Here is a 25,818-nt window from a genome sequence, read left to right as displayed (position 1 = left end):
ACTTTATAATAGCGTTTATTCAAGCTTATTTAAAGAATTTGTAATCTGGTCTTGACACATTCTTACTCTGATCTGCGTAAAAAGTAACAAAAATAGTCATAAATAATCGAAAGAGTTATTTACTAACCATTTTGTTGTTTATTTCGTGGAAATGAATTTCACAGATTTTATCCACAACGTCTTCATTTGTAAAGGTAACGAAACCAAAACCTAAGAAACAAAGTAAAAATATATTTTATGAAATTGTCACAAGACAATGGCACTGTACTATGTTATGATCGTACAAAAGATTAGTTAATAAGAACTATAAAATAATAACAAGCGTTTATTAACAATGAAACATTTAAAACGAGATTTGTTTGTTTGTTTTTTGAATTGCGCACAAAGCTACTTGAGGGCCCTCTGTGCTAGCCGTCCCTAATTTAGCAGTGTAAGACTAGAGGGAAGGCAGCTAGTCATCACCACCCACCGCCAACTCTTGGGCTACTCTTTTACCAACGAATAGTGGAAATGACCGTCACATTATAACGTCCCTACAGCTGAAAGGGCGAGAATGTTTGGAGCGACGGGGATGCGAACCCGCGACCCTCAGATTACGTGTCGCACACCTTAACACGCTTGGCCACGAGATTTGTAGAAAGACTCTTTTGAAACGTATGAAACTTATTTTTCACTAAAACAAGGCCCAAAACGGCCTGGTGGGCTAAGGCGTTCGAATCGTAATGTGAGGATCACAGGTTCGAATCCCCGTCGCACCAAACATGTTCGCCCTTTCAGCCGTGGGAGCGTTACAATGGTACCGTCAATCCCACTATTTGTTGGTAAAAGAATAGCCCAAGAGTTGGCGGTGAGTAGTGATGACTAGGCTGCCTTTACTCTAGTCTTACACTGCTAAATTAGAAATGGCTAGCGCAGATAGCCCTCGTGTAGCTTTGCGCGAAATTCCAAAACAATATGGATGAAACTAGAATCCGAAAGAACTGTAGCTTCATTAAATCCTTGTTACTGTAGGAACAAATTCACTGTTTCTTGATGTCGAGAAACCCACTTGAAACAAAAATGTATTTCAGAACGGCTGGTATGGGTATTAACACTTTCATTGATAAGGAGAGAACAACGTTTTGACCTTCCTGAGTCATCTTCAGGTTAAGAAAGAGAGAGTTTGAATGTGACCGTTGACGGACTTGAGGGTAAAAATCAACAATATTTGTTTTACGAAAACGATAGCGCGTTTTTTAATATTGTTAACATTTCAAGACACTCGCGTGATTCCTGTCAAAGTAGCTAGCCGAGAGACAGCAATAAAAGAATTTTATCCCTGAACAGCTACAGTCAGAAGCTATAATTATTATTAACGCCTTTTAATCGGAAAACTACAGAACTGAACCAGGAACGCTTTTGGTTTTTTAATATATAAAAATATATTTGTATTAAAAAAGAAAATTGTGTGTATCAATCTTGTTGGCAGATATCACAAATTTATTTACATTTAATTAACATCTAAATTCAAATTCCCGATTATTTGAAATAGTAATACGTAACATGTGTATGTGTGTTTTCTTATAGCAAAGCCAAATCGGGCTATCTGCTGTATCCACCGACGGAAATCGAACCCCTGATTCTAGCGCTGTAAATCCGAAAATTTACCGCTGTCCCAGCGTGGTAAAATTTGTAACGTACGCAACATAATAAACCGGAGACTCGTCCGAAATAAACTACAATATAAAACAATGAGTTTGCTAAAGGACGACCATTTTAAGCAAATGTAACGAAACGTGTTCTTCATGCATTTAGTGAAAATAGCATCAAATTTTCCTCTACTTTAGTTAATTTACTGAAACTTTATAATTCAGTTGTTGTAGTTTGTTTTTTTCTATAAGCCAACTTTTTGAACATTATTTCATAAGAGTTGTTCATATTTAAATAAATATGTATTATATTATGGGAAACTATGTTCACAACAACAAACTCCAGTTTGGTGAACAAAGCAAAAGTGCCTAAATTTTTGTAAAAAATTCAATAAAACGGCAGTATTTAAGCCTGGTATTATGTCTGGCGTCAAATATAAATATGTTAAGTGTTAGAACTGAAAGAAAAATTCAATTGGCTAAACTGAGAATGGAACAATTTATTTATTAAAGAAAACTGTTTTAATATTATTAGTAGTTCTTCAATGGGTCAATATTTTAAATTTTAGAATTTTCTAAAACAATTCTTTCAAGATTATAACATAATTAAATATTTAAACCCACAATTTTAAAGTTGAACCTAGGTTTCAGTTAATAATTTTAATAAGAATATACACTAGTTTTGTTATAAAAACGTTATTTCTGTTAGGTTTACAAAACCAAACTGAATTAATTCTCATTAGGATTGTTACATTCAGGTATTATAATTAGGATAAAAACTAGTTTTATAATAATCTAAATAAGAAACATTAAATAAGAGCCTAGAGTTTATGATAAAATTACTCTGAATTGCACATTTTCTTTACGTTAGTTTTAATTAGTCCTTGTTAAATTTTAAATCAAAGGTATGTATTTTAAAAAAGTCCTATCAAATATACACTTTACCACTTTTCATTGCTCAGGAAGATTTTTGTTCAGTACCAAAATTTGTCCCCAGGGTTGTACCACGATGGCTGCCAAAAGTCTATCTTATAAAAACAAACTACTTTCATTGTGAATAAGGTCAGAGGAAAGACTACTTTTATTACAGCCAGTTCACAATGAAATACCATATTTTCCTTAACTCGATTATGCAAACAGATTAATTATGTTATTATCTGCAGAAAAATGTTTTACTGATTATGGCGGATGGAACACGCCCGTTACGAATATAATTAACATAACAAATTACAAAAACAGATTTTTCTCTGTTAATAACAGGGCAAGTTTCATAAAGAAACATAAAATATTAATATTCCTGATTACGTTCTTTGTAGATCTGTAACGACGATTGTTTTGTTTGTAGAGAAACCAGCTACTTAGAGATAGAATGTTGTCCTGATCACCGCTGTTATAGCATGCTGCTATGCAAGTAAAGTATCTTTACAGGCGCTAGTCGATGACACTTGCAGGTAGTTTATTGTCCTGTTACCGCATTTACAGCATGCTGTGTAGAATTAGTATTTTTACATTTGCAAATAGTTGTTACAAACAAGCTAAAAAGAGAGAGTGAGGGTATCATTACGTAAAAGTGGATGAAAACAAAACTTTATATTTTTTATAGAAAGTTTCAGGTAGTGTGATCAGCACAGAATCAGAAACATTTTCACCAACACTGACAGAAAACCTTTATCACTTTCCCGAAAATAAAATCAACATTAGATATTCTTAGATGTATATTACTATCTTTTTAGAGAACTAAATCCGTCAACTTAGACATAGATTTTTGAGACATGTTTGAATCTCATTCGGGGTTTCGAGCATTTTTTAATCTAGTGTGTATGAATAAAGAATGCAAAAGGACAAGACAAGGCTGAAAGTATTTGAGATGCGATAATAAAGATAAATATCTTTCAGATGGAACGCATTCATACTCAACAATAAAGTGCAACACAAGATAAAATGAGTGGACATCTAATGTGCAAAACATTGTTTGTCCCCCTCCTCTCCAGTCAATACATTTACGTTGGGAATGCTTCATGGAACATGTTCTCCAAACAGTTGGTTATGTGGCATCGCAAAAGAGAAATGAAGATTCAATAACCATTACGATTGACTCAGTACATTTCTATAATAATAAAAGATTCTGTCTGTGTGTGTGAGCACCACAGCACCAAGACCCAAGAAACATGAAACTTTGTACGCATACTAAAAGGGCTATGAGGGTGTACACCTAATATTATATTTTATATTTGACTCAAAAACGTTTTACCAGACTTTTGCCCTATTATTTTGACCTATATCCCTTAAGACCCATAATTCCGCTTTCTGAAGGTCTAGAGAAAAGTGTTTTTTTTAATTCTCGCTTACTGAATGAACACATTGTGGAGTTTTCTGACAAATACTCATTTTCAACAGAAATAAAGAAGAAAAATACAAATCTGAGAATTATAAAAGTTGAACAAAATACAAAAAGAAAAAAATATGAATCAGAGAATGAAAATAATTCAAATAAAAACACAGGAAGAGAATAAATGAATCTGAGAAGCTAAAATAAAAATACTCTCTTATTAAAAGAATTGAACTGAATTAAGTTCGAGAAACAAAAACAAACAAATCAATTAAAAATTGGCACATTGGGATAGATATAGAAGTAATTAAGATAATGGTACATTGAAGCCTCTGTGAATTATTAGGGGACCTTATAATTCCGCAGAAGAGCGCAGGTATTTTATGCGAGTATCTAAATAAAGAAAGTAGTTTTTGACTGATTTCAAAGAACCGGCCAATGCACGGTCAAAACACTACTGCTAATTCTTATATTAAAGTTCGTCCCGACAGATTGATAAGCAGAAATATTAAAAATAGATGGATGAAAATACAGACAAATGAATAGACGAATGAACAGATAGAATATGATAGATAGTTAAATGAATTGACAGATATACAGAAATGTAGATGGATAGGTGTGTTTATGAATCAGTAAATACAATAATAACTATTAAATTACCCTCTCGTGTAGTTTATATTGGTAATAAAACATTCATTATTTGACCGTTATATCAAAACATAATTATCAAAATCTACGTGTATTCATACTTTGCACTATAAATTGTGTTTACTATATAATTACAGCCCTCTAGTGGCACCGCTAGAAACCGGGTTTCAATACCCATGGTGGGCAGAACACAGAATGCCCATTATGTAGCTTTTTGCTTAATTACAAACAAACAAACAAATTATATAATTAAACCATAGACTACAAATTCTCCACCTATGTTGAAACACAAAACTGATATTAGGTCGTGTTACAGTTCATACATAATTAATTAGTTATGTGAGAAAAATATCATATACTACTAGCTAAATGGCTCCATGAAGTTCTGGAAACCTAAATACCTAGTGCAACTTAAAGGAAAACAATATAATATTTTTGAGTGCACAGAACAGAACTGTAATGTATAAGAAGCCGCATGCTTGTGATATACTGTAAGTAACAAAAATTACAAACACATTTTCACATTAATTGTTTCGGAAATTAATAAATGCCGAAGACATTGTTATCTATGTCGAGAGATTCTCCTGACGGATAGAATTTGAGTTCCATCTCGAGTGAATTCCTATATTTAATTAACTTTAAAATAACAAAACAAAACGTAACGATTTCAGATCAAAACATGAGAAGTTAGAATAATGAAGTAATTCATAAAAAGATGTGATATGAAAAGAGTTAAGTATGTATATAAAACAACTAAAATGTATACAAACGTGGGTAAGTTGAAGCAGAGAAAATAGGGAATAACTGGCTTTCATGTTTATTGTAACTCGAAAGGAAGTAACATAAATATAAAAATAAAGCCACGTTTTACCCAGTTTTTTCTTTAACTTACCTATTTTTACATTACATACGTATTGGGCTCTTTGAACTATTTCACATCTTTATTCTAACTAGACTGACGGTCCGGCATGGCCAGGTGGTTAAGGCACTCGACTCGTAATCTGAGGGTCGCGGGTTCAAATTCCCGTCACACGAAACATGGTCGCTCTTTCAACCGTGAAGGTGTTATAATATGACGCTCAAACCCACTATTCGTTGGTAAAAGAGTAGCTCAAGAGCTGGCGGTGGGTGGTGATAACTGGATGCTTTCCCTCTAATATTACACTGCTAAATTATGGACGGCTAGCGCAGATAGCCCTCGAGTAGCTTTGCACGAAATTCAAAACAAACCAAACCTAACTTGACTGCTTTTGTAATTAAGCATATGTGACAAGAGAAAAACAAAAACATAGAGTCATATAATAATGTTATTTATAACCCCTTTTCTTTCTTGTTCATGTTTTGTATACAGTGCCACGTATATTTAATTAAACTTTGAGAAAGTGCTCGCATAAAATTTATCGTATACGCAGAACAAATCGTTATATAAGATTGATTCAATACCTGTGTATTTGAGTTGAAACGTTTTGTGTTTATAATGATATTTACTTAAAAACAAGAAGGTTCTTGTGTAATGGTTTATTTTACATATGATCAACTGCAGCTGAGTTGAAATTAAGAAATGGTCCTTGTTGAAATCACATCTTTTTCAATATACGGTCAAGGTGCCAGTTTTGGTAAACTGTATTCTTATTATTCTCGAGGCCTCACAAGCAAGTGATATAATCCAAAATGATGGAGCGGACAAGTGCTTATACCACTACAGAGCAGGTACCAGTACAGGAGAACCCTCAATCAATAGTAGGTATACTCTGGCCTCTACGACACGAAATCCGGCGTTGCTCGTCTGGTCGTCATGGAAACAAAGACGGCGATTCTGCTCCAGTGCAGACAATTCTTATAATTTGAAGAATTCAAGCGTAAGTTACTTTCACAAAGATATGGATTGCAGGAACTTTACGTTACTGAGCATTGAACTGTCCGATGGCAAAAGTCTGTAGTAGTGTTTCGTTTGGGGAGCCCTGATGTCTCAGTCCCTGTACTGTAATTTAACAATTCTCCTAATGTTCCTTTACGAGATATAAATAATACCTAGAGTAAAGAAGCGCAAACCGTAAAGTAACCTGAAGATACTGACTGAAATAGTTTTTACAGTTCATTCAGCGGCAGTGATAAAACTAATTGTGGAAATTCATTATAATAGCAGTAACATACTATAAATTAACTAAAATATGACTAGTAACGTTAAAAACATGAAAACTGTGTAAAAAAAGTTGTTAAGTGGAGTTTCTTACGAGGAGACTCTTTGTTTTTCTAATTTCTCTCAAATCTACACATTTATTACCTTATCCAGCCGCCGACAATTTATAAATGTCAGACTAAACTGGAGTCAAATAGTTCTTAGGCTTCTCTACTCTAACACTAAAACTTGAAGCACCCACGGCCACTAAAGAGCGGAGCGCATTTTTTCCGGAAAGATTGTCACGGGTATCAAATCCCAGCTTTTAGCGACGTGAGTCCGCAGACATACCGTTGTGCCATTGGTTTGGTATTTTGAGGAAAGAGATACAGTCTATGGACCCTCACTTTCACAGCTCAGCATATTAACCACTAGGCTTTGTGTGACCCATGAACTTATAGAAAGAGAGATTTATTAATATATATCTCTAATAAATATCCAGCACTTATATGTTACACATTAAAAGTGCATAATGCTTCCTACACTGACAAGCCACGTGTATACTCGTAGGTAAAAACAACAATATTTTAAGGTATACAAGAATAACCGAGAAGAAATAGATATAGTGTTAGCTAACACGTATAATTTTATTTTTGATACAAACTTGGTATTGATGTAAGTAACATTTGAAAGTGACTCCTATAAAAGTGCGTAAACACCTATAGTTTACAGCGAAAGTGACTTTATCATTTATATCATTTACTTTCAAATGTCTTACATTTGTTTATGTTCTCTTCCTGATCTATACTTTAGCCGTTTAGTAACTTTTGCCTAACCCTGTCTCTACTGCAATTAACTGCGTATGTGGAAAGTAAACTTATGGAAAAAATGCAAATGTTAACCATTTGACTGGCCATCCAGAGTTATGTTAAAATTCCGATTCTTAATTAAGCTGAAGCACTAGCAAAACGTTTCGGCATTTCGGACACTTTGTACATCATAATCACGAGACTGAACACTCTCAGCATACCCGCGGCACTTCAACATCAAAGATATTCATATTTAAAATTGAGGTTAGGTATATTTTGATTATACATATAGTGAGAAAGAATTACATTCAATTATTGATTATGTTCTCAGTTTTAAGGGTTAACGACTATGGTTCTCCACGGTTCTCTGTTCCTCACTGTCTCCAACAGCTTTCCTAACCCATGCATCTTATCTCCAAATCGTTCCCTAATCTCATGGAAACAAATGATTATCTGCCAATCTTTTCATGAGATCTAATTCTATATTTAAAATGTTATATCTTATGTTTGTCGTTTATGTCTAACAGTTCTATTTTCACATTTCGATACTCCATCATTAACTTTCTTTTTCTGTAACTAATTTAAACTTTAGTTAAATTAATTTATCACAACCTTCCTGCTCATTTCCACATTTCCTTTCATTGATTTTCTGGATCCAAATATCAGAACTCAGGAAACCCAAAGGACGGAAATTTGATTGTATAACTCTTCATTACAGAACCCATTATTTAATAAGTAAGGAACACTAGACCCTTCCGTAGTACAACACACTGCCAAAACGTTCACCCAACTGGTCAGGCTGGTGAAAGAAGGCAGTTTTCTAGGTAGTTTTAAGCGATAAGTGCAACGTCTATAATCCCTACGAGGGAAACCAATACTATTTCTAAAAAGGTAACAAAAGTTGTTTTTTTCTCTGAACACAGTGAATTGTTTGTTTTTGAATTTCGCACAAAGCTACTCGAGGGCTATCTGTGCTAGCCGTCCCTAATTTAGCAGTGTAGGACTAGAGGGAAGGCAGCTAGTCATCACCAAGAGTAGCCCAACTCTTGGGCTACTCTTTTATCTACTGATAGTGGGATTAATCGTCACATTATAACGCCCCCACGGCTGAAAGGGCGAGCATGTTTGGCGCGACGGGGATGCGAACCCGCAACCCTCAGATTATGAATCGCACGCCTTAACACGCTTGGCCATGCCGGGCCATCATAGTGAATTACTACAGCATGCACGTTCAAACTGAAAGTTTTCTATAATGCATGCTCAAAAATAACATGATAAAACTTGATATTTGTGCCTAGCTTTATTTGTGTTTTCTCATTAAGCACTTCATAGAGAGCTGCTATGAGTTAAAAGTGTTGTAAGAAAGAATATTTCAAATTCGAGTGTTAATCCCCGTAAATTTCATTTTTGTGATTACAGTGTTTAGGCTTCCTGATCGTGCAGTAATGGTACACGCAGCAATCCTTGCATCGCCTTTAAAAACTTATGCTCCTGCTAACAAATAATCCAGAAGCCAAGTGAAGCATAAGAATGAATGCTGAATTATAGTTCTGAGGTAACGTAATAACTCGTGGCTAAAATGGCTTGTCAATATCATCAGCATTAGCTTGAAGCAGGAAGATGTGCCCATATCAAGCCATTAGTGTCAATAACAGAACGTTAACGTGACTTGCTATCATTGCACGTCAGGGCCAGATGACAGCGCTCAAGGGATTTTCCGTCGCTATTAGTTTGTTATACTTGACCAATTCTCTGTACTGGAACTTGTATGAACATGTATGTGCATGTGTGATGGAACACGATAACATGATTTCATGTCGGTTTTTTCTCTCTCTCTCTTAATTACAATTCCCTGCAGCATTATTTGTACTTTTGCATTTTGATCAAGTTAAATGTCTATAGGTTCTAGGGTATCGAAATATATAATTAAATTTAAATAGGCCTAATTACTTGTTTTCTTTCGTTTTTGAATTTCGTGCAAAGCTACTCAAGAGCTATCTGCGCTAACCGTCCCTAATTTAGCAGTGTAAGACTAGAAGGAAGGAAGCTAGTCATCACTACCCACCGCCAGCTCTTGGGCTACTATTTTACCAACGAATAGTAGGATTGACCGTCACATTGTAACGCTCCCATGGCTGAAAGGGCGAGTATGTTTGGTGCGACGGGGATTCGAACCTGCGATCCTCAAATTACGAGTCGAACGCCTTAACCCACCTGGCCAAGTCGGGTCCTGATTACTTGGAATAAAAAGTATGTACAACTATTTCCGAATTTATGTCTGTATTTTTTGTGTGTAACTGGTCTAGATATCTACAAAGGAAGTTACTAAGTTTGTTTTTTCAGTATATAATCACTCTAACGTAAAACAGAAATATATTAGGTAATAAAATGTGACAGAAACATGGTTTTGAACTAAAGTGATATTCATTTTACTCAATATTTTAAGGGAAAAACGACCCCAAACTATCAAACAAACATACTTCATAATGTTGAAGTAAATGGTATTTTTGAAACTTGGTAGAAAACACGCAAGTACAAGTTGTAAAATCCAGTTCTAATATCTCTTTTTTAGGTTTGATTAACTTACGAGTTAAATCTTGGAGAAGGGTCATTACCCTTCAATGAAATGATTATCAGTCATATTTGTTTATTTGTCTCAACGCAAAATTGAACAATATGCTATTGGAGCGATTGAACTCCAAATATTAGCGTTGAAATGCCTCACATTTATCGCTGAGCTATGCGAATAGTGGTCACTAATTGTATCACTACTCCCAACAATATGCTTAATGTCTAGAAAAAAATATTTTTATATAGGCTATGATGGGTGGATGTGTTTGTTTGTTTATCTTAGAACAAAGTCACACTTGGCTATTTATTGTGCCCATTGCGGATAATTGACCCTGGATTTTAATAAGTCCATAAATATATCACTGCCAAGTAATGGGTGAAATTGTGGAAATAAACTTAATATAACAGACTATTTATTTGTTACTGTTGTGTTAGAACATTTTTCTTCACAAACGCTAGAGATATTTGTCATCCTTATTCAACCTAGTCTATTCAAAAATAACTCTTTCAACGCAGTGTTAAATAGTCAACACCGAACCAAATTATAGTTTTTAAAACATTTGTTGTTGTTCTTTCTATTTAAGCTGGACTCTCAAGTTATAGCCACTTTAGAAATGGAACCTTTACGTTAGAGGTATGCTTCATACAAAAAGCTATTAAACTGTGAGATTTTTTTTGACATCTCTCAAATAAGTTCTTTTTTTTACATCCACAAAGCCAAAGTTATAGTGAAAGCTGTAGTTTAGAAACACGGGACAGCCTGTTCTAGGTTAAATCATATAATGTCAAATCTTAACGAAACATTTGAATCAAAATGGACCAAAATCGTTTGCCATGTGTGAAGTCCATCAAAGGGTGTTATGTCTAACGATTGGAAGTGTGAAATGTCTAAAGTAGTTAATTTATGGACTGAAAAATATACGTCAAGGATTTGATTAGGAATGATATTTTTATTTTCGTTCACATAATTTGCAGTCATTTTCATATCTAAATAATGATCTGTTTTACGAACTTTTAGAGATATAATACACATTTCCTTCCTGAACAACACTTCGTGTGCAAGCAAGTTAAACGCCCGGATCAGACTTGTCGTTCAAATATAGCCGTTCGTAATTTCGCACTAATGATAAGAGGAAATACAGCCAGTCAGGAGCATTTTTCATTACAAATGCTTTGTCTTAGTTCAAACCAAGTAAACAAATTGACTGTTACTCCTAACACGAGGAGTGTATTTAGTGGTTTTGTGGCTGTAACACAGAATTTAGACCTAAATATATATGCAAAAACGGCTCGTTTGGGTTGAGAAAATTTTTTACGTAGAGGAGCGAACAACGTTTCGACCTTCTTGTGAACCTGAGAATGACCGAAGAAGGTCGAAACGTTGTTCGCTCCTCTACGTAAAAAATTTTCTCAACCCAAACGAGCCGTTTTTACATATATACTTTTTCTCTACAAGTGGGTTTTCTCGACATCACAGATTTTAGACCTACTGATGTGCAGCCCGACACATTTATCAGTGGGATATGCTCAGCCCTTATCAACAAGAACAAATAATAAATAGAAATTATAATTGCTTGTCGTGGAGACAGAATTAGTACACGTAAAACCAGTCGAAACATCTTTCTCTCAAGAAGAACTGGAAGATGAAAAATTTGAGAACATCTTGACGTGGTGTGTTTGTCAGTACCTGTGTATGTAACCAAAACCCCTGCGCCGTCTACTAAATGGCATCACAAACAAAAATCCATAAATTCACACTTTAGGTATTAAAAATTCGAACAGTTAGAAAAATAACTGTGGTGTGTGCAACAAACAGTTCTTTGTAATAGAACACAATTTTAAATAAACTACTCTCTTTATAACAAGACATTACTTTCACAAGGACTGTACGTAAGGGTTTGATTATATTTTTATTAATGTAATTTCTAAATGAAGTACTAAGAAACTGGAGTTCTTGAAAAACTATTATTTTTGCATTAAATTGTAGCACTTTTAATATTATTACACATTATAATTTATTTTGGACAAGTTTCAAATTTATTATGTTACGTATGTTGACGTATTACTATTTCAAATAACCAGGAATATGAATTTTAACTTAGAAGTTAATTAAATGCTAATGTGTATCAAACTTATGATATTTGCCAACAAGACTGACAAACACAATTTTCTTTTTTAAGAAAAATAAATTTTAATATACAAATAAAAACAACACAATTTATAATAACGGTTATTACAAACAGTTAGTACAAATAATTATTTATATACAAAAATTTTACAAACTCATAAACAATATTCAGTGGTCTGTTTGGTCTGGAATTAAATATTTTATCAACGGTCCAGGTCCACAAGATAAAAATTACTTTTATGTTGATACACAGATACACCTCGCTTGACAGGAATGCTAGTTTCCTCTATTCTAGTTTGGCCTAACGCAGTTCACCGAGGAAGATATTTAATGTCCTCCTAGAAATACTAACATCTGGAATTTGAACGGTTTCGTAATGTTCGAAATCTATAAACGTTTCTGGTCAAATTCTCTAGTTTTCCGATTAATATGTGTTAATCATAATTATAGCTTCAGAGACCCATAACACACTGACTGTAGCTGACTAGTAATATTTTTCTATTACTGTCTCTGGGCCATTGATTCAGTAGTCTTTCTACCACTTGCTGAAAGTGATAACCATCGAGTACAGCTATGATGTAAAATCTTTTTAGGATCAGTTTGGGTAAATTCCTGAAATTCTGCATATTCAGATAATCTCTTTGAGCTGTTTGATAAATATGAATAAAAATTTCTAGTCAGCTCCTTTAAGGAAGTTGGAAGTTCATAACATGCATAGGATGCAATAAATACATTGAATGGCATACACAACCTTATACAAAGAGATATGGCACTTTCTGCTTTGAAAGACCTTGAACACCATTTTTGACCCCATCATTACACTTGCATAGCCTATCAGATTTTTAAATGGGATTCCATGTTTTAAAAAAAATTACTATAGAATTGTAAATGCCTTGAGCAGTAGAGCAGTTGATTTACAAAAGGGTTATAACTTGTTAACTGTTTTTTGAATATGGCTGTCATAAAATCTAGCTATAAGAACAAGTTCCTTTTTTGCAAATACATCTGCATTTTCATCAATAATTAATGAAACTTTAATATTCTTTAATTGTGCTATAATAATTTCCAAGTATTTCTCACTAATGACATTACGATAAATAGCTGTTCCTTTTGTTCTTGTACATTTAATTCCCTTAGTAATTTTAGAATCAGAGCATGCATTAGATGGAAAGCCTGGAAGATGATGTAGTATTGAAAGAGGGAGACTGTGTCCTGCTATGAACGCTCACATTTTCAGTTTAGTGGAAGCCACTTGAGACATGCTATATGAAGAAGTAGAAGGCTGTAAGAAATCAGTAACTTTAGAAGTATGGGCACTTGCTTTAATATTTTTAAATGTTTTTCACTGTCAAGATATTTCTCAAGTATGGTAACACTCCCAGATGAGTCACAACTGCATATTTACAAAGTGACTTATTTAAGTTTTTCGAACTTCGACTAAAACAACTAAACTTAGGATCATTAAGCCATTTTTATGACAACTGACGTTTCTGTTCGTAACTAGGCTTATGCAGGCTTACTTTCTTGCATGGACTTTCTACTAAATCACTGTCTTTATCACTCCTTTTCTCAGCCATTATGATCTGTGGATTAGGTTAAATGTAAATTAAATAAAATTATAAAAATTAAACAAAACACAAATTTAAAATTAAACAATGTATTACATTGTAAACGAATACTGACACTTTCGAGTCACAACTCACGAAATTATAACAATAGCTAGAGTATATGAAAACAAGACTAAAAGAGCCGCCGATGGATTATTTGTCTAAAATTATCTTGTGCCTGCACAATAAGCCCTTTATAAAGCATATTCAAACATTTAGACATAAAACTCGCCCTTATAAAGCATTATCACAAGGTCAAATTTCACGTGAAGGAGGCAATAAATTTGAAAATCTTTTACTGGCCATGCAACGGGTAAATTAGCAAAATTTACCAAATTTCATGAGGGTTTTACCAAATTTACCAAACAGAGCCAAATTTGATATTTTTACAACAATTTTCATAAAACAAAATAATTGTCTACAAATTTAGAAAACAGGCGGGACTTAAGCTATACACATCCAGCAATATACGTCACACCCAAAAAGGAAAACTATATTGAAACAAGCGTAGGTATTAAAACAAGCGTACAGTAGTAAATAGATTACACCTCTCTCCTTACACAATTAAAAATTAGCCTTAGACAATTTTAAATTAAAATATTATATGTATGTATTAGAGAAAATTAATACTGATAAAGTTAAGTAAACACAGTCAAAAGAAAGGACTACATAACAAACAACAAATCCAAACCTCTGACTAATTATAATAGTTTGTTATAACCTAAAAACAAGCTGAAACAAAAATAAATTAAAAAAGTATAAACAAAAATGCTGCCCTAAAAATATACCACATTAAAACTTCTACCCTGGAATCATTATAATTAGTGCAGCTTTGTTTGTTATTTTTTGTTTCGGCTTCTTTTTGGGTTATAACAAACTAATACACACACACATCGATAATAATACATTAAATACAATACACTGTCAAAGAATAATAGAATTTTAAAATTCATGACAATATATAACACAATTAGTATAAACAACCTTATGTTAGAGCGAGTGAAAGTGTTTAAAGACAAATGTTATCTTTTTTGGCTTAACACAGTTAGTAATTACATGACTGAAGGGTTCTTTGAAAGCTAGGATAGATTTCAAAGAAATAACGGGAATCTTTTAATTGAGGTTTCTGGCCAATTAAGATGTGTGATGAGTTTTACAAAACTGAGAAACATCTTTCCTAATTCTTGGCCAAAAGAAATGTCTCATAAGTTTGTCATATGTCTCGTTGACGTATAAATGATCTCCTTTGGGAAGTTTATGGGGAACTTTCAATATTTCAGGATGATATACTTCTGGATCAACAATTTGATAAACTACAGCCCTATACTCTGAAGCTGTTACATTTTATGGTCTCCATTTTCTCATGAGTACATCATTTTTGAAAAAGTAACCATTTGAAATATTCTCCAGTTCATCTTTTAGGAGACCCGGCATGGCCAGGTGGTTAGGGCGTTCGATTCGCAATCCGAGGGTCGCGGGTTTGAATCCTGTCACGCCAAACATTCTTATCTTTTAGCCATGGGGGCATTATAATGTTACGGGCAATCCCACTATTCTTTGGTAAAAGAGTAGCCCAAAGGTTGGCGGCGGTGGTAATGACTAGCTGCCTTCCTTCTAGTCTTACAATGCTAAATTAGAAACGGCTAACGCAAATAGCCCTCGTGTAGCTTTGCGCGAAATTCAAAAACAAACAAACAGACACCTTTCACGACTGCATATTTAAATACTAATGATATCTATAGATCCTTTTTTTGCTCAGAAATCAGTTTACTTCTAGCAAACGGAACTATACCAGTTAAACCAGATCCCGCACATTCATCGTTGTCACTTACCAATGAATTGTCAGTAGGACAATTCTTCACAAGATCCCTGTCGGATCCAAAAAAAATGTCTGAGATAAATCTCAATATATAGCGATTATATAAAAACATTACAGGTTATATCAGTACAATTTATAAAAATGTCCAAAACTGATTAATTTTGCGTGTGTATTTTTATTCATAAACATTACATCATCGAATTTCCATGTGTTTGGTCCTTGAAATTATTTATATATATATATACAGCTTTATAAGACAGAATTTCCTTTTCACTGTCTGTTATATGTTTGTCTGACCATCTATCCGTCGCGTAAAAGAAAAAAAGTAAATTAATGTAAAACCAACAGTTTATACATCGTTCTTTTTGTGTTGTTGTTTTTTCAGATTATTCAATAGTCGCTGAGAAACAACAGTACTCTGTCATAATGAAAAAAACAACAAATTTTAATAAAAAGTTTTCAATTGAAGATTCTAACTGTTTTGTAACTAAGCATTTAATAAGAAGGATTTTTATAGCTGTTACCAATGCAACCACGCATGGTATGCAAGCTTAGTATGAGTGCTCAAATCGTAAATATAGTTTTAAAGGCATTTATACAATATGTACTCATATACGGTTGAAAGGAATATACCGCTAAAATAATTACACAATAAATAATTTATTAAAATAGAAACCAGTTCTAAAATGATTCTACATGTTTCGATGTTCTTACGCCACCAAGGCTTATATGCTACATAAACGTTTGTATTTCTTTAGCGCCATCTATACTTAAAGCATTCAGAATTTGTAAAACATATGTATTGTACTTTATTTCTTCTAAATTTTGTTCTTCTTCTTTGTTCAACACAATACATTTGTTTTTTTCAATCTCTATTAGTTATCGGTCCGACATTGTCAAGTAGTTAAGGCGCTAGACTCGTCATTTCAGGGTCAAGAGTTCGAATCCTTCTCAAACCAAACATGTTCTCCCTTTCAACCGTAAGGACGTTATAATGTTACTGTCAATCCCATTATTCGTTGATGCATAGTATGGTATTTGCTAAAAGTAGCCCACGAACTCGTGATATGCAGTGATGACTTTCCGCCTTTCTTTCAGTTTTACGTCTCTAAGCTAGAGACGGCTAAACGCAGATAGCCACCTGTAGCTTTGCGCAGAATTAAGAAATAATAAGCGTGTAAATGCTATTTATTGAAAAAGAAAGATTTATTTTGATGTTTATAGCATCTAAAATTTATGTTTACTTTGACTACAATCATATACAACAGTTGATGAGTCGAACAAAGTGTCGGGTCCTTTTCTACGTGCGCAGTTAAGAGACGGAAAAAAGTGGATCCACTAAATAGCTAAGGTAAAAACCCACATCAAAATAGATAGTAGTTATTACGGTATCAAAATCGTCCATATTTGGCTCTGAAGCAACATACTGCTTGAAGACGTTGGTTTGGTTTTAAACCCACGAGAAAAAAATCACAAGAGTTTTAATTTTGTTGGTTGCTACTTTCCTCTAAAATATATATTACATCAATTATGAGTTCTTAACAAAAACAAAAGATAACTTGATTTATTGCAAAGTTACTAGAACTAAACTGATGAAGAATCAAATACCAACAATAAACCGTGTGAAGGATTTCTGTATCTTGAGGGAATTAATAATCTGTATATCAGATCGTATATAATTTTTGTCCCAAACATGACCTTCATAAATCTTGCTTCAATATAGGAGAGGAGAGACTGTATATTAATTGCTATAAATATAAAATTATATTTAATCAGAAATGGCAAAGGACTATAAAAATGAGTTTTCTGTCTGTTCAGAAAGAATATATTGTAATCAGGAGGTTTTCGTGCTATTTAGTCTGTTTTATCTGGTATGTTATTTCACTTTCTATGTTCACTTTTCCGCCATATTAGCTTAAAAAAATTTTGTTCTGCACAAATGGTGACAAGAACAACAAAGATTTTCGATAGTGGCCCTTCTGCCTTAACAAATTTATAACTGCTGATCAAAGAAGGATAACTAGAAAGCAGTATCCGCCACTTTACCTTTACCTAGATTTACTCGAGTAGCAGGATTGGTTGTCATGGTTGTAACAGCTGAAACTGTGGCGTATCACGGCAGGAACTTTGAACCTTTTGATATGCGGCTCGTCATTTTAACCATAAGGCAGCGCTCGACTCGTTTTATTATATAAGATAAATAATTTTATATAAATTGGAGAGTGTTTAACACATCGTTTATTACTTTTCGAAATCGTGGTACCAAAAACCGGTATAATAAAGAATGGTCCGACATTGCCAGATGGTTAGGACGTTCGACTGGTTATCTAAGGGTCATGAGTTTGAATCCACCCTTTCAGTTGTGTGGGCGTTATAAAGTAACGGGTTATCCCACTATTCGTTGGCAAAAGAGTAACCCAAGAGTTGGCTGTTGGTGGTTATAACTAGCCGCCTTTCTTCTAACCTTACACTGCTGAATTAGAGATGGCTAGCGCATATAGCCCTCGGGTAGCTTTGCGCAAAATTTAAAACCAAACTATTCTTTGTTTGTTTTTTAATTTAATTAAAATTTCAACTCTACTTATTTATCAATTTAAAGTCACTCCAGTCTTTAGCCAGTAGACACATGTTCTACTAAATCCGATTCATTTACTTTATATTTATCTATCGCTTTCTATACTGCCTGATCCTAAATTTCAATTTTTTTCACGTTTGGCCAACGTAAATTCGATCACAAACACAAAGAGTTTTGTGAATCCCACATTTTCAACTTCTTCTTTTCTATATTTTCACAGTAGAGATTAAAAAAACCAAAATCCGAATATTGTGGCTTAAGAACACAGAAGTATGTAGAGTCATTATGCGTCTGGTTCCTTTTTTTTTAAATAAATTATATATCATGTAATTATTTCAGCGTTGTACTCCTTTTAATTATATATATGGTTAAATCATCTTAAGATCGTGACAAGATGAGACAGACCATAGACTGCATTTTTCTTAGAACAATGGAAACAAAATTTACGCGGTATCATTTAATCATCATGTTATAGGTGTTTAATGGGGAAGGAGATAATTCGTGAACTCATGTTTCTATAAGAGTCATTTTCACGGGTGATTAGTCTCAGTATCTTATTCGTATAAAAAAAACTCTAAATGTTTGGAAAATCTGAAACTTTTACCTAATCTTGTACTTGAAATTTTAATATATATACATATATATATGACAAGGTATGTTATGTATGATAAAACTTGATTTTTTTTTCAAACTGTTTTTTATTATATCAGTTTCATGGCACCACAGACAACCCTTCAGTACCATACAACGATTTTGAAAAGAATTAAATATAAATGATAAAATGTATTTAATTTTTAAAACTCCAAGTCGTAAAATAAATTATTTGACATTTAAAATTGAAACTAAATTAAAATTAATCTTTAAATTAAAATCAATGTTAAAATATTTTGGACATTCTATATTAAAAAGCTTGCTGGTTTATTACTATTGAATCAATCTCAAACAATTTTGACAGTTTGACACTTTAGAAAATATTGAATATTCAAAGAAATTCAAGATCAAAATATGAAAGCTGCTTCTTTCTTAAACAACAATGCTTTTTCCTTGGCCAATGTGACGTAGGACTTTCAAGGATGCGATTACCTCAAATTCTTTATTTGTTGATAGTTGGAAAGCAAACTCCAAACGTAGTTTATGAAAAAGATTTGTTACAATTTTAAAATTTTGAGATAAATTTTGTGCTCACGTTATCACTTTGAAATATATAATATCTGTTAAACTTTCGTTATTTTAGTTAAATTTAAATATTCCCCGTCAATTGACAGGTATTTCGCCTTATGTTTAATAAAGGAGTCAAGAAGTTTTTAGACGTACCTTATGTATGTTGTGGGTAACTATAAAGAAACATTAAAATTATTCAGGACAAAGCAAATAAAGGATTTTTAAAATAAAAACTGTAACTCATAGAATTTGTGTGTTGCTGTAATTATATCATTACTGTTAAAACATTTTAATACTAATTTTAATTTAAAGACTAATCATAATGAGGTTTTACTTTTAAATTAACACTAATAGGGATTTATTACCTGAAGTTTAAAAAAATTAAATTGGAAAAATTTAAACTATAAACTTCAATAGTAAGCTTTAAACCGATTAATGGGGTCGAGCATGGTCTAATGGTTAACGTGACGGGCTGCATATCGTAAGGTTCAAGGTTCGTGTCACATTTTCAGCTGTTATAACCATGATAATCAATCCAGCTACTCGATTAAATCTGGGTAAAGGTAAAGTGGTGAGTACTGCTTACTAGTTATCCTTCTGTCCCCCGCTGATACAGCGGTAAGACGTCGGATTTACAACGCTAAAATCACGAGTTAGATTTCCTTCGGTGGACTTAGCAGATAGCCTAATGTGACTTTGCAATAAGAAAAAAAACACATATACACAGACACAAACAGATTAAATAAAAACAGAATTACATCATATACATGATTGGTTCAAATGTATTTTAAAAGTACAAAATGTACATTTGGTACAGGTATAGTAAGAAATCATGAATTTCACGGAAATGAGTAAAATTTAGTCATTATGCAAAATAACCGAATCCTTTGTTCCATGAATGTAAATTTCCAGTCACTACTCGAAATACTGATTTCACAAAATACTCGTTACAAGAGATACTCGCAAAGGTACTATAGACTATTATTTCTGCTTTGCCTTTTATCTGTACCTCCATCTTGTTGTTGGTGTGTACTCCAAAATACTTTGGAATACAAAAAAAAGTATACTATGTCTGATATAAGTCAAAAAACTTTATGAAACTGAACGTTATTTTATTTATTTTTGCGCTACATAAGATAACATATTCGTTTGTATTAAACATAACCAATCTATCTATATTGTTACCCTTGCGTATAAATTTAGTTACATCTCTTGTGAGTCGTAATTAATCTTCATCACTAGAGGGCGCTTGAACATTTCACTTTATTAAATGCGGATCTATAAAAAAAGTGGTTGGATTCAGAAATAAAACACTTGTATAAAACAGGCGTGGCATGGCCAAGCGCTTAAGGCGTGCGACTCGTGATCCGAGGGTCGCGGGTTCGCGCCCGCGTCGCGCTAAACATGCTCGCCCTTCCAGCCGTGGGGGTGTATAATGTGACGGTCAATCCCACTATTCGTTGGTAAAAGAGTAGCCCAAGAGGTGGCGGTGGGTGGTGATGACTAGCTGCCTTCCCTCTAGTCTTACACTGCTGAATTAGGGACGGCTAGCACAGATAGCCTCGAGTAGCTTTGTGCGAAATTCCAAAACAAACAAATAAAGAAACAATGTATAAAACTTCTAGAATCCGCTTTATGATACCTTTTAACTATTTTCGACATGTAAGACTATTCAATGAATGTAGTTAATGTTTTGTTGCGGAGCTTCTGTTTAATGATGTAAATATAAGATAATTACTAAAAGAGCTTTTATTTGTAATTCAGTTTCTGATGTTCACAAAGTAACCATCATATAATACGCGTATGTCTTTCAATATTATTATATATATATAGCAAGGCAATAAGTACGAAATCCATAGTTATCCAGTTCTTAACGTGAATGTTAAGTTAAGGAGCTTTACAGTGACGAGGTTTAAATTTAAACATTTCAGAAAAAAATGTAGAACGTGATTTCTGTTGGGTAAATCACTCTCAAGAGGATTCTGGTTTCTAATTTGTGATCGCATTTGTGATTTTTAGATTTGTTGCTACGTTTTGTTTTCACTGCTTTCATTACCAAAAACATTCGATGGTATTGGAGTTTTAATATTTATACATTTGGAGAAAGCCTAACTTGATCAAAGGCTACTCAAAATTAGATATCAACAGAAGCAACAAGTTTGTTAGATTTATTTTTCAATCCTGTAACACTAATCACATTTAACTACAATTTAGTTCTTGGTATTAAACTATTGAAGTAAAACGTTAACCTGAAGATGGCCTAAGAAGGTTGAAACATTGTTCTGTACTTTGTTTTAATTAACGTTTTAATACTCATACTAGCCGTCTTGAGAATACATTTTAATATTTGAATTTTAGTAACACATATTCCTACTTTTCTCAGTTGCAAGAAGACTGTTTTGTTTGTTGGTTTTGGAATTTCGCACAAAGTTACTCGAGGGCTATCTGTGCTAGCCGTCCCAAATTTAGTAGTGTAAGAATAGAGGGAAGGCAGCTAATCATCACAACCCACCGCCAACTCTTGGGCTACTTTTTTCCCAACGAACAGTGGGATTGACCGTCACATTATAACGCCCCCACGGCTGAAAGGGCGAGTATGTTTGGCGCCACGGGGATGCGAACGCGCGACCCTCAGATTACGAGTCGAACGCCTTAATACGCGAGGCCATGCCGGGTCCCCAAGAAGACTGGATTAATCGAAATTACTAATATACAAATCTCCAGCAGTAACTTGCTTTTTTCATTACATATTTGTTTCTGGTTGCACAATATGGTCCAAAACCTTGTTCTAGCGGCACCTATTTCATTCCCCGATAAATGATATTGTTGTTTGATAAACAAACGATAAACAAAATGTACATTTCATTTGCTTTTTAAGAGAAAAATTTACAGTCTATAGATTTAAACGTATAAGCTACGAGTAATTTCGCTCGATATACAAAGAAGAAATATATGTACATAAACAGAGTGTAACAGCTGGTTTTCTCTATGGCCCTGATTGATAGTTTTATAGTATATTTTGATATCGTTTATGTAAATTTTTTGACTATTTGATGACTTTACGTAAATAGTTTGCACATAATCCACATTTGATCTCTCCAGCGTATAACAGCTGTTCAAAACGGGCGTTAGTAATTTCAAGGCAATATTCGTGTCGATCATATACACACACAAAAGAACATCTTACGCTTTTTTAACTAATCTGTGCACGGTTAATATCAGTTATTATCGCTCTTAATTCTCTGTAATCGTTTTGGTGTTGTGCTGTATACCTTTGGCTTCAGATATATCCACAATAAGTTGAAAATGATGAGGTTAGGAAAATAAGGTGGCCATTACTGTTACTCTCGCTGATCAATTCCACCTATTATTACCACATTATTAAGATAATCCCGAACTTCCCTGCTATAAAGAAGAGGGATGCTGTTCTATTGGAAATAAATTTCACGTCTGGGATCAGGGTAAATATAATCTAAACATGACAACTTTCATCTCGAAACATCTGTTCACGCATTCGGACCATCTAAACTGTCATCAAACCATCGTATTTTTCGTGTTTGACATGTTCATCCTGAGCCGAATAGCGAGAGCAATGTCGGTTCAATTCTCAACCAGAAACAAGTATGCTTCATCGTAAAAGCAAATACGTTACAAAAGAATGTCATTGTTTTCAATAAATGACATAATGTTTTTTTTCACAAAATTGAAAAAGTCTGTCTGGCCCACAATTCCTAAACTCTTGACGAATTTGATACTTGAATGGATGAAACTTATTCATCTCTAGCAATCTTATCAAATTCATGTTTGACACCTTCACTCTGTCGATTAGTTTGGATAGACTACTGAAAAGTTTGCAACAACAGAAAGTTTCTAGAGAATTTCATTAATATCACTTATCGACCTTTCTGAATGAAGTAGATTAGTCACATTTACAGTTTGAAGAAAACTTTCCACAATTCTGTCAATGTTGCTGTTAGAAACTACTGTCGTAACATTTTATAAGTTGCCTTCTTTGGCATAAATCATTATTACGATAATAACCTATGGCTGGAGGTAATTCTCACACTTTAATCAAATTGTTATTACACAACAGGCATAAAAGGTACATGATATAAACACAAACATCAAACTGAAAGCGTGCAACGTTCATACAAGTAAAGCTAAAAGATGACATGGAGTACAAATATATAGAGAGATTTTTCTTATAAAACAGAGAAGACCGCGAAACAATAAGTTACGAAAAATAACAACCCGACAACTTTCACTTTATTTTTGGAAATTGCACAGAAAAATATATTTCAAACAATTACAATTACCAGCAAATAGTATGAGGTGCAATATTTACCCATGACGATACTTTTAAAGTAACTTGTAAAGTTCACATTGAAAACTTTGATTTATATGATGCGTTATTACACCCGGAATATATATGTGTGTGTGTACAGAGATCTGAGTTTGAATATGTTGTATCAAAACGATTTGCAATATACAAATCAGTAAGAAAGAAAAATAGTTGATATAAAGTCGAGATGGAACAGTATAACCATATTTTTTTTATTGCTTAGTGTTTTTGGAAAACGTGTGTAACAACGAGTTCCAACGCAAAATATTCATATACTCATATCACAAAGACGTGTTGACATTAGGCATTTAAAGTTTCAAAGGTGGGAACATTCCTTGTATTTAACATCATTGATGAAGAAAGAAATACGTATCACGTTGCGGAAAAAAAAAACATCCAGAAAGAGACCTGTAAAAAGTCGTACTATAAACGTGGTAAATAAAGTACAGTGCATTGTAAAGGTAAGAATTTACAAACACACTACACAATATAAAAACATAATGAAGAAGGAACTCTGTTTAGAAAACAACCAGATTACGTGTATAAGAATTGTTTGCACGACATATCTTTTCAACCGTCGCATACTTCAAACAGTGGAGAATGAAACGGGTAGCCATACTATTCTCAGGAAAGATATACCAATGAAATGACCCTTGGTTTCTGTGAGTTTCACTGTTGAAATAGGCGTTAGGAAACCTTCGCCCTTGTACTCTAGCTGCCTTATGTAAAGTTTACAGACATTAGTGTTATGCTTTTGATATCACATTTTGTGAATTGTGAAAAGTCATTTGAAATTAAACGTCTGCATAGTCTACAGGTAAAGTATGACTGGACATGGTGACTTGCACTGTAACGATGTGGTGAAGCTCTGAACTCATTTTGATATAACGTACTCAATTTCTATATAATTGTTTTGAAAGAGACACTTCAGTACCTTGGTCCGGTTTATCGCTGAATAATGAATGTTAATTTAAATTAAATAAATAATATTCATAATAAACAATTTTCTGTTAAAATAAATAAACAATTAGAAGTTAATAAAAATCATAAATCTATTTCTGATATCTAATGATTGAAATTTATTTGATAATAATTACAGTTCACCAATGTAATCGATTTCACACCATAAAAGTTATGTTTTGACCATGTGACAGACTTATGATTATATATCTGTTTTAATATCGATATTTCTTTAAGTTAAAGTCATGTTTAGAAATGCACATAACTTATAGCGTTAAATCTGTATTGCTAAACTCCAGCCTATTCACTACAGTTGTAGAAGATTTTCGAGTGTAAGAATCAGCAATATATGTTCGTACGTAAATACTTCTATCGCCAGTATTGTTGTGTTGGCTGAATTTCTAGTAACTCTCCTCACGTCTTTAAATGTAACCAACGCGACGCACCAAGAGACAGTATGTATATTAATGGTTTGCTGTAGTTGATGTGCTATAAACCTCGAAAGCTATAATTGTGATTAACGATTATCGATCGGGAAATTAAAATATTTGAGATAGGAACGTTTATAAATTTCGAACATAACAAATCATTTAACTTCAGTGGATTCACACTGGACGTTAGTATTTTTAAAAAAAACGTTAAATAACTTCAGCGGTAAAAAAAATCGACATGTGATCAACGAAGAACATGGAGAACGTCTGACTGACCCACCATCCATAAATTCTTGATGAATTTGATACTTGTATGGATGAAAATTATTCATCTCCAACATTCTGGCCAAATTCATTGTTAAGTGAAGCGTATTCACATAAACTCGAAATTAATTCGCTCGTCATGAATTGTCGATAAGATATCAAGGAAGTTCCAGACCAGAAAGAAGACTTGATAATGGTTATAAGTTTGTAGAATTTTTGTAGGCCCGGCATGGCCTAGCTTGTTAAGGCGTTCGACTCGTAATCCGATGGTCGCGGGTTAGAATCCTGGTCGCACCAAACATGCTCGCTCTCCCAGCCGTGGGGGCGCTATAATGTGACGGTCAATCCCACCATTCGTTGGGAAAAGAGTAGCCCAAGAGTTGGCGGTGGGTGGTGATGACTAGCTGCCTTCCCTCTAGTCTTACAC

General features: G+C 33.6%; 1 protein-coding gene across 2 annotated transcripts in view; it reads right to left on the bottom strand.

Annotated features, from left to right (window-relative positions):
• The window catches only part of LOC143237425 (RNA-binding protein Musashi homolog Rbp6-like), a 229,476-nt gene that overhangs the window by 50,195 nt on the left and 153,463 nt on the right, over positions 1 to 25,818 (bottom strand). For both annotated transcript variants that reach the window (XM_076476664.1, XM_076476665.1), the window contains one exon: positions 128 to 210. In XM_076476664.1, coding sequence (XP_076332779.1) covers positions 128 to 210 — 83 coding nt within the window. The remainder of the gene's footprint in view (positions 1 to 127; positions 211 to 25,818) is intronic.

Source organism: Tachypleus tridentatus, chromosome 13 (genome assembly GCF_004210375.1).
Source record: "Tachypleus tridentatus isolate NWPU-2018 chromosome 13, ASM421037v1, whole genome shotgun sequence".
In the NCBI taxonomy this organism is placed as follows: domain Eukaryota; kingdom Metazoa; phylum Arthropoda; class Merostomata; order Xiphosura; family Limulidae; genus Tachypleus; species Tachypleus tridentatus.
Note: the sequence above shows the minus strand (reverse complement) of the source record. Positions and strands in the feature narration are given on the sequence as shown.